Source organism: Nicotiana tomentosiformis, chromosome 4 (genome assembly GCF_000390325.3).
Source record: "Nicotiana tomentosiformis chromosome 4, ASM39032v3, whole genome shotgun sequence".
NCBI lineage: Eukaryota > Viridiplantae > Streptophyta > Magnoliopsida > Solanales > Solanaceae > Nicotiana > Nicotiana tomentosiformis.
The window spans coordinates 99,003,697-99,012,578 of NC_090815.1; the positions used below are offsets into that span (position 1 = coordinate 99,003,697).

Sequence of the window (8,882 nt, forward strand, 5' to 3'; positions counted from 1 at the left end):
CTTGATCATTCATAAGGGTAAAGTATCACCACAACTAAGTAGAACAAAACTGGTACAACTAATTACTACCTCTGTCAACTCTAGAAAAAACACACATCTTGACTGTTCCTGGTGAAAAGAAATGAAGTCACACCTATAACAACTATGTCGTGTCTATTTATTGTAAGAAATACAATGAAGAGTATCAGTCCTCAAACTCTTTCACATTCCCCAAATTTGTCAGAGGAATGAAGATTCAGGAAAATCAAGCAATTGAATGTAATCAAACAGTCCTATTATGAGCACGACCTCAGGTAAAAGCATTTAACAGCATTTTAAGCCTCAAATACAACGGCTACAAATTCTTTGCTTAAACAAACAGTTTTCTTTCCAAGAAAAAAACAAAGAAGACAACCTTACTCCCAGTTATAGAATGCGGCTTGTAGCGCCGATCTTGACAGTTCCAAGAAAATAACAGTAGCAAGAAAATTCCATGCACATATGCAACGTGTAGAGTGCAACAAACAAAGGAGATTCATGAGAAACCAAACATCAATATCATTTGGAATGCCACGAGTTCATAATTACACCTGCAGTAAATCAAACGCCTATAATATGAGGTGACATTTCTAGTATGCCCCGAAACAGAAGTTCTGGTTTCTCATTCTGAAGCAGACTCTTGGTAAATAATCACAAACTTCATAGATGATGTTGGGCTGTCTAATAATTTCTTAGCCAATCGTGATAAATATCGGGACTCACAGCTCTCCAAACATTCCCTGCAGATTCTCCTCTCTGATACGATAACAAACTTCTTCAAAGCCATTGCATTCTTTAGTAGAAACTCCGAAAGTTCAAAAAGCTTATCATTTCCCCTTCCAAACCACCTCTTAAAACACTCCGCTATGCAGCCAACAACCTTAAGATTCTTGAGATTGGGAAACACAATGCCCGAAATCCAACTCTGCAAACTGATAGTATCTCCTTTGGCCAAATAACTTAGCTCAAGTTGGCAGCGAAAATTATTAAGCTGTAGCCGATAATATAATCAGAATCAAATGCAGGTCCCCAGAAGAAGGGAATATTCCGCAGAAGGCAAAAGAAAAAAAAAGCATTGCAGTAGTGTCTAATATAGAATAACTTTCAGAAGCCACCAACCTTGTGAACAGTTCTCAGCAAATGATTACAATAGCTTATTCCTAATATGCTCAAGCAGTAGATAAAACAGCAAAAAGAGGTTCAGTTTGTCACCGTTCCTTTTCGAGCCCGTTTACCAGATAGAAAGCAACTACCTTGACAAATTGATTTAAAGCTATAGTGACAAAAGATTCTTAATGATAATTAAAGATGCATCTGCATCCACCTGAAGAAAATTTCCAAACTGGCGAGGGTGGGGGTGGGATGGGTGAGGTGTTAAGACTTAAGAACTCAAAGATGTTAAAAGCACAACATGAAAGGGCAGCCCGATGCACTAAGCTCCCGCTATGCACGGGGTCCGGGGAAGGGCCGGACCACAAGGGTCTACTGTATACAACCTTACCCTGCATTTATGCAAGAGGTTGTTTCCACAAAAGCACAACATAAATTGAGAGAAAGTACGACCTCAGCTCCCAAGTGTATGTTGAGTGTCTCCAAAGAGGTGAGGTCCGCAAAAGGCTAGCTACTCCATACAAATTATGCTTTGTCACATTCATCTCTAGTGTTAGACATTTGCATCTCAATTTTGGTAGCGACACTCCGTTGAGTTGCAGCATGAACACGACCTTGATGAAATAATTCCAAAGAAAATAGTAAAGGATAGAGAAAGAAGTAACAGGAAAGAAAAAATAACCCACAAAAAAAGTAGTGCTATGACAACCTAACCATCTAACCCCTTTAATGGACAGCAATGCACAAAATGTAGTTGCTAAAATAATGATTGCCAGTAAAACACATCCAACTTCAGAGAGTAGATAGGAAGATCATAAAAGGCAAAGACAAGATCTTTCTATATGGATTATAAAAATTAAATTACTCAACCAAAAAATCTTGTCACTGAAACTTTCATGTATACAAAAGTTCATAATTGTATTAGATTCAGAAGGCTCTTCTCTTTCTCAGGTTTACACTCTGCAATTCTTCACTAGAAATCAAATAGAGAATAAGGACTTTTGACGTGAAAACAAACCTCTGCTAACCAACGTCCGATTATTAGCTCAGTTACATAACTCAGCTTTTGAAGATAGTCCAGAACAAGGTTTCTAAAATTTTGATGATAATCAGCACAACTGTGTTCTGCAGCATCAGGATCAACCCCCCAGATGTCAGTGATACATGTAATGCTAAAAGTGAGTCTACCATCAATCAAAGAGGAGACATTTACTAGTCTACACGTGAGATAATCAAGATCTCCTAAAATCTCCAAATGCTGAAGATACGGGGCAATAATTTCCAAAGGATCTTCAACTCTGCCATAAAACCACCAGCAGCGATCCAACGTTAGTCTCTTTAAATTTGAAGAAGTGATTTCTAGACGACGAAAACCATCGAATGAAGACAACTCCAGAGTTTCCAAAGCAGGACAACCTGAAAGTATTTTTGCAATATCGTCATCATCTATAAAAATATAGTTCAACTTTAGGCTCTTTAGATACTTCCACTCTATGACCGATTCTTTATCAACCACGCAACAACTCCAATCCAATGTAATCAATGAGGAGCAAGTGCAGATAGATATAGGCAATTCAAAAGAGAGATCGTCATCATATGAACACAATACAACATCTTCCACTTTTCTTTCCACAGCAAAACTAATCCATTGGCTGATTTTCAACCCAGAGGTGTAACCTAAATCGAGTTGGAACTTTTTGATTTTGGAACAAGTGGAATGAGTTAAAACGTGGTCCACAAAGGACATGAAGTTTTCTGCTTTCTTGCAATCTATACTAATGAAAAGGAAGTTATAAATTGAAGTCCAGAGATAACGCCACCTTTTTGAGGAAGCACAAGATGCCACGGCATCTTTGGTCGGCAAAAGAGAGAGAATTTGAACAAGGAGTGAGTCCGGCAACTGACTGATACGATCTAGGGTTTCTTCAGCTCCAGCGATTCCATTCTTTTGTTTCTTCGGCACTGAATCTGTCAAATTACTACTTCTAAAATCGCCATTGTTGTTGGAATTGAGTGAAGCCATGCGTTTTCAAGAGAGAGAGTTCTGAGAATTTCTTAAAAAGTTGCCCTCGGCATCTTGCTTTCAATTTTGTGTTTTCTCATTTGTGTTTCCCTCATTTTCCATCCCTATTCCCTACTTTAGTCTTTGGAGGGAAACTAGCTCGCTACTATATATTCCGATGACATTTTTCTTTTTAATATACTACTAATTGTATACGGTAAAATATGATATGACATGTGGCTGACTAAAAGGAGGATATCTGGAATTCGAGATGGGATAGCTAAGGACCGCGCGCATCCACTCTGCTTGTCACTAGAAAAGATAACGTTCATGAAGGTGTATTAAATGCTCTGCGCCCGGTGGCAACTAAGGAATATTCTACAGCATTAAGAGCAACAGTCCGTTACAAATAATTTATCATTTATATTCACCGTTACATTTTCGTCAATGACCCTCATAATTGGCATTAAAGGAGGACACAATCCTAGGACCTTTTTCCCTAGGCACAACTATAAATAGTGAGCTCAATTATCATTGTAAAGCAGACGAATTTTATGAAAAGAGCATATACTATATTTTATACAAAACTTTATACAACTTCACTTTCTTGCTTTTTGATCTCATGATTGCTGTGTTCGGAAATCGTATTCTCGGAATCACCATCTTTGCTATTTCATCTACATTCTAAGGCATTGCATATTTTGTCGATTATTATATTATTTCAGGATCAAATTAATTCACCTGTCTAGAAACCACGTATAAATTCAACTGTACCGTTTTACGGCTAAACAGTTTGGCACCCACCGTGGGGCCTAGATAGCCGTGCAATTAAATTGAACATTGCCTTTTTACTAACGTGTTTTGAAAAAATCGCAAAAAATGGCAGATAACACTGTTAACGATGCGCACAACCTTGAAATTCGAGGGGATCAGCCTCATTTCGAGGACTCAATCAGTGACACCCGTAATGGGGGAATGACGCCACGTTGGTGCATGATAGACGGTACCCTCGACAGGTTAGGGAGACAACTCCCGATGATGCTGACGAGGAATAAGTAGCGGATGCTGTGAGAATCCAGCAAGAGCAACATGAAATCATTCTAGGCCATCTCACGCGGCAGGATCAGGTTATGACGGAACTAAAGCAAGTACTATTAGGTGCTTCGAATAATGCAAACTGGCGCGATCCACTTCCCCTCGTTATTCGCGCAGACCAAACAACGCAGAGAGTCGATAACAACACTCTCAAGGGTGAAGTTGGCTCCGATAGGGTTGGGGGGAGCAGATCAGGTCTTAATATCGAGAATGATTCATTCAAAGATGAGCTTTTACGGTTCATGAGGGAAGTAAACACCTGCATGGATCAAATCCCGGGAGCACCACCAATATTGAAAGGCCCGAACTCAAAGAAGTATGTTCAATTACCGTACAAGCCAAGTGTGACACCAGAACTAATCCCGAAGCATTTCAAAATGCCTGAAGTTCCACAGTATAATGGAACTTCATACCCACAGGAACATATTACCACCTACACAACGGCGGTGAAAGAAAATGATCTAGCTCCTCACGAAATTGAATCTGTGTTGCTAAAAAAATTTGGTGAAACTCTCACGATGGGAGTCCTAACGTGGTATTCATTACTTCCCGAGCATTCCATAGATTCCTTCGAGATGCTTGCAGATTCTTTTATTAAAGCTTACGCCGGGGCCAGAAAGGTGCAAGCCCGGAAAGCCGACATATTCAGAATCGCGCAAGGAGAATCAGAATTATTACGAGAGTTTGTTACCCGAGTCAAAAAAGAAAGAATGTTGCTCCCGGCCGTCTCGGATGAATGTGAAGCTGAAACATTCACCTAAGGATTGAATCCAAGAAGTTCATATACTTCCCGGATGCTGAAGGAGAGCCTGCTTGAATTTCAAGCAACAACCTGGGCAGATGTTCACAACCGGTACGAGTCAAAGATAAGGATAGAAGATGACCAGGTCGGCTCTACCTCTACATCATCGGCCAAAGGACGGGAGAAGAACAGAGAAAAATCAAAGGATGACTACGACATGGATAGGTGGACTTTGAGGGGTCGGTTTTTGCCCTACGAGCGTACCGAAGACCGTGGTACAAATTTTCGAGCAGCAAACAAGTTTACCGTTGACGGAGGGACTGATCGTGGTCGTAACAATAGATCACTTCAAGATAAACAAATGTCAGGGCCCGGAGATCTTTCTTACCCCAAGCTGTCAGAATATAACTTCAATGTCAGTGTAGTGGAACTGGTGTCAGCCATGAGGAACATTAAAGAAGTGCGATTCCCAAGACCTTTGAGGTCCCAATTTATGGTGCGAAAACCATGAAACGAACGGTCATCGGATAGGGGACTGCCGACATCTTCGAGAGGAGGTGACAACGCTATTGAAGAATGGTCATCTCCGAGAATTCTTGAGCGATCGATCTAAGAAAAATTATGGTCGCAACAGAGACAATGCGAAATCTTCGAAAGTAGGAGAAGAAGCCCCACGCCAGACGATCAACATGATCTTTATGGGGAACGAGATTAATGGGGTCACCTTTTCGGCGGCAAAGAAGACTAAATTATTGATAACTCACATCAAAAGACTCCGGGAGGACGATATCACTTTCACGGAGGAAGACGCAGACGGATTGTTGTTACCGCATAACGACGCACTGGTAATCTCTTTAAATATGTTAGATTTTAAAATTAAGCGTGTTCTAGTGGATCCAGGACGTTCGGCTAATATCATACAATGGAGAGTACTGGAAAAAGCTAAACTCACCAGAAGCATTATTCCGGCAACAAAACTCCTCGCTGGATTCAACTTTGCGAGCGTGACGACCCGGGGAGAGATCCTGCTACTCACGAATGCTGAAGGAGTAATGAAAACAACTCTCTTTGAAGTAGTGGATCTTGATATGGGATACAACATCATCTTAGTAAGGCCATGGCTACACGAGATAAAAGTTGTACCTTCGACGTATCACCAATTGCTGAAGTTTCCAACGACCGAAGGAATCAAGCAGATAAGGGGTGATCAATCGGTAGCGAAGGAGATGAATGCAATCTCAGTTTCAAGTAGCAAAGGGAAGGATCGCACGACATAGCAATTACAGGAACCGACGCCTACTAATGAGTTAGAAGAAATTATTCCAGGGGCAGAGTCGTTAGAGAAATATCAGGTGCCGAGATATTTCCAAATTTCAAAAGAGACGGATGCAACGAAATCCACGATAGAGGAACTAGAGCAAGTGGCATTGTTTGAGGAATTCTTAGAAAGAAAATTTAACTTGGGGACAGGACTGCACCCCCGAGCTCAGGTCTGGTTTTATTGAATTCCTTAAAGTTAACGCTGATTATTTTGCATGGTCGCACGAGGATATGACAGGTATCCCGACGGAAATAGCCATGCACAAGCTGAGTTTTGATCCTAACGTACCACCAGTACGACAAAGAAGCGCCCTATTGCCGAGGCCATGAATAAATTCGTCAAAGAAGAGGTAACCCGTTTGCTTAAAATTAGTTATGTCAGAGAGGTAAGATATCCAGACTAGCTAGCCAATATAGTAGTAGTTCCTAAGAAGAACAATAAATTTCGTATGTGTGTAAACTATAAAGACTTTAATAAGGTGTGCCCGAAAGATTGGTTTCCACTGCCAAATATCGATCAAATGATTGATGCCACGACTGGGCACGAGTTAATGAGTTTCCTTGATGCTTATTCCGGGTACAACCAAATTAAGATGAACCCGGAAGATCAGGAAAAAACTTCGTTTATAACAAATTTCGCTTGTTATAATGTAATATCCTTCGGGTTGAAAAATGCCAGAGCCGCTTATCAACGACTCGTAAATAAGATGTTTGAAAAGCAAATAAGAAAGACCATGTAGGTTTATATAGATGATATGCTCGTTAAGTCTTTGAATGAAGGTGACCACCTTAAGCATTTGCAAGAAACATTTGATATCCTGAGGAAGCATAACATGAAACTTAACCCCGAAAAGTGCACGTTCGGGGTCATCTCCGGTAAGTTCCTAGGGTTTCTGGTCTCACAAAGGATAATTGAGATAAACCCCAACAAAATCAAGGCCATAGACGTCATCTCGGACCAATTATCAAACGTGAAGGAAGTCCAAAGACTCACAGAAGGTTAGCAGCTTTGAGCAGGTTCATTTACCGATCGTCGGAAAAGTGTCATCGCTTTTTTACATTGCTAAAAAACAAGAACAATTTTGAATGGACGCCGGAGTGCCAACAGGCTTTGAGGGACCTGAAGAAGTACTTATCAAGCCCTCCATTGCTCTCGAAACCAAAAGAAAGCAAAACATTGCTAGTCTACCTCGCGATTTCAGAAGTTGCGGTAAGTGCAGTTTTTGTCCGAGAGGTTGAATATACGCAATTTCCTATTTATTATGTTAGCAAAATTTTAACGGGAGCAGAAACTCACTACCCAAATTTGGAAAAAGTGGCCTTAGCTTTCGTAGTCGCCACTCGGAAGCTGAGGCCCTATTTTCAACATCACCCAATAGCTATGGTGACTATTTTCCCTTTGCGGAACATCCTTCATAAACCCGAGATCTCAGGAAGATTGGCCAAATGGGCCGTCGAAATGAGTGAATTCGACATATAATATAAACCGAGGACTACAATTAAGTCACAAGTCTTGGCTGACTTCGTGGGCGATTTTAGTCCGGGACTGCTACCTCTGGCAACTAAGGAGGCAATCATAGTCTCGGAATCGACATCAGGGGTTTGGACCTTATTTACGGATGGAGCCTCGAACATAAAACGGTTCGGGCTCGGAATAATTTTAATCACGCCTTCGGGGGAAACCTTAAGGCAAGCTATCAGAATAATTCCTTTAACTAACAATGAAGTAGAGTATGAAGCTTTGATTGCATGGCTCGAATTGGCACGGGGACTTGATTCTGAGGTTATCGAAATCAAATGTGACTCACAGTTAGTGGTAAATCAAGTTTATGAGATCTTTGATAACAAAGAAGAACGTATGTAGCAATACGTGATAATGGTCCAGGATCTTTTGGCACGATTCCCTGAGTGGTCAATCACTCATAACCCGAGAGAGGATAGTGCAAAAGCGGATGCATTAGCAAACTTAGGTTCATCGACGGAAATAAAGGAATCGGAGTCCGAAACGGTGGTACAACTTATGAGTTCAGTCCTTGATACGGATGGTTACTATGAGGTGAATTCGGCTAGTCTGGTCTGGGATTGGAGAAACAAAATAATCAACTACCTCGAGCACGGAAAGTTGCGTGACGATCCCAAAGCGTCACGAGCGTTACGCACCAATACTGCACGTTACAGCTTCAGGAAATGCCAATTGTATAGAAAATCTTTCCAAGGCCCGCTGGCTCGGTGTTTAGGAGCGTCAGAAGCTGACTATGTCATGAGAGAATTCCACGAAGGGATATGCGGCAATCACTCAGGCGCAGAGTCTTTGGTGCCGAAATTGGTACGGGCAGGATATTATTGGCCTCGCATGGAACAAGACGCCAAAAAATTTGTATAAAAATATGATAAGTGCCAACGCTACACATCACTAGTACATCAACCGGTAGAACCCTTATATTCGGTTTTGTCCCCGTAGCCGCTCATGAAATGGGGGATGGACATTGTCGGACCGCTGCCACTGACTCCCGAAAAGGTAAGGTTTATTTTAATTTTGACTGATTATTTTTCTAAATAGATGGAAGCAGGTTCTTATCAGAAGATCGGAGAACG

The 8,882-nt window shown here is 41.2% G+C and overlaps 2 protein-coding genes across 4 annotated transcripts; one reads left to right on the forward strand and one right to left on the reverse strand.

Annotated features, from left to right (window-relative positions):
• Positions 1–312: 312 nt before the first annotated feature.
• Positions 313–3,280, reverse strand: LOC104105912 (F-box protein At5g03100-like). Of its 3 annotated transcripts, XM_009614346.4 has the most exons (3): positions 2,147–3,279; positions 1,582–1,742; positions 776–1,009 (listed from the first exon to the last, which is right to left on the reverse strand). In XM_009614346.4, exons 1-3 carry the CDS (start codon positions 3,149–3,151, stop codon positions 979–981), a joined length of 1,197 nt encoding a protein of 398 aa, XP_009612641.1. In that variant the 5' UTR covers positions 3,152–3,279; the 3' UTR covers positions 776–978. The 3 variants fall into 3 exon arrangements, with proteins under 3 accessions (XP_009612637.1, XP_009612641.1, XP_009612638.1); XM_009614342.4 differs by lacking the exon at positions 1,582–1,742 and having other exon boundaries at positions 313–1,009; XM_009614343.4 differs by having other exon boundaries at positions 776–1,742; positions 2,147–3,280.
• A 2,385-nt stretch (positions 3,281–5,665) lies between these two features.
• Positions 5,666–6,244, forward strand: LOC138910208 (uncharacterized). The gene has a single exon (XM_070201433.1). The coding sequence runs from the start codon at positions 5,666–5,668 to the stop codon at positions 6,242–6,244; it is 579 nt and encodes a 192-aa protein (XP_070057534.1).
• The last annotated feature ends 2,638 nt before the right edge of the window (positions 6,245–8,882 follow it).

Excerpts from the sequence above, each read along its gene's own strand:
- LOC104105912 (XM_009614342.4), bottom strand. The coding sequence starts at position 3,151 with ATGGCTTCACTCAATTCCAACAACAATGGCGATTTTAGAAGTAGTAAT. Across the intron at positions 1,010-2,146 it reads TCGGACGTTGGTTAGCAGAG|CTTAATAATTTTCGCTGCCA; the intron begins GTTTGTTTTCAC and ends TATCGGCTACAG.
- LOC138910208 (XM_070201433.1), top strand. The coding sequence starts at position 5,666 with ATGGGGAACGAGATTAATGGGGTCACCTTTTCGGCGGCAAAGAAGACT.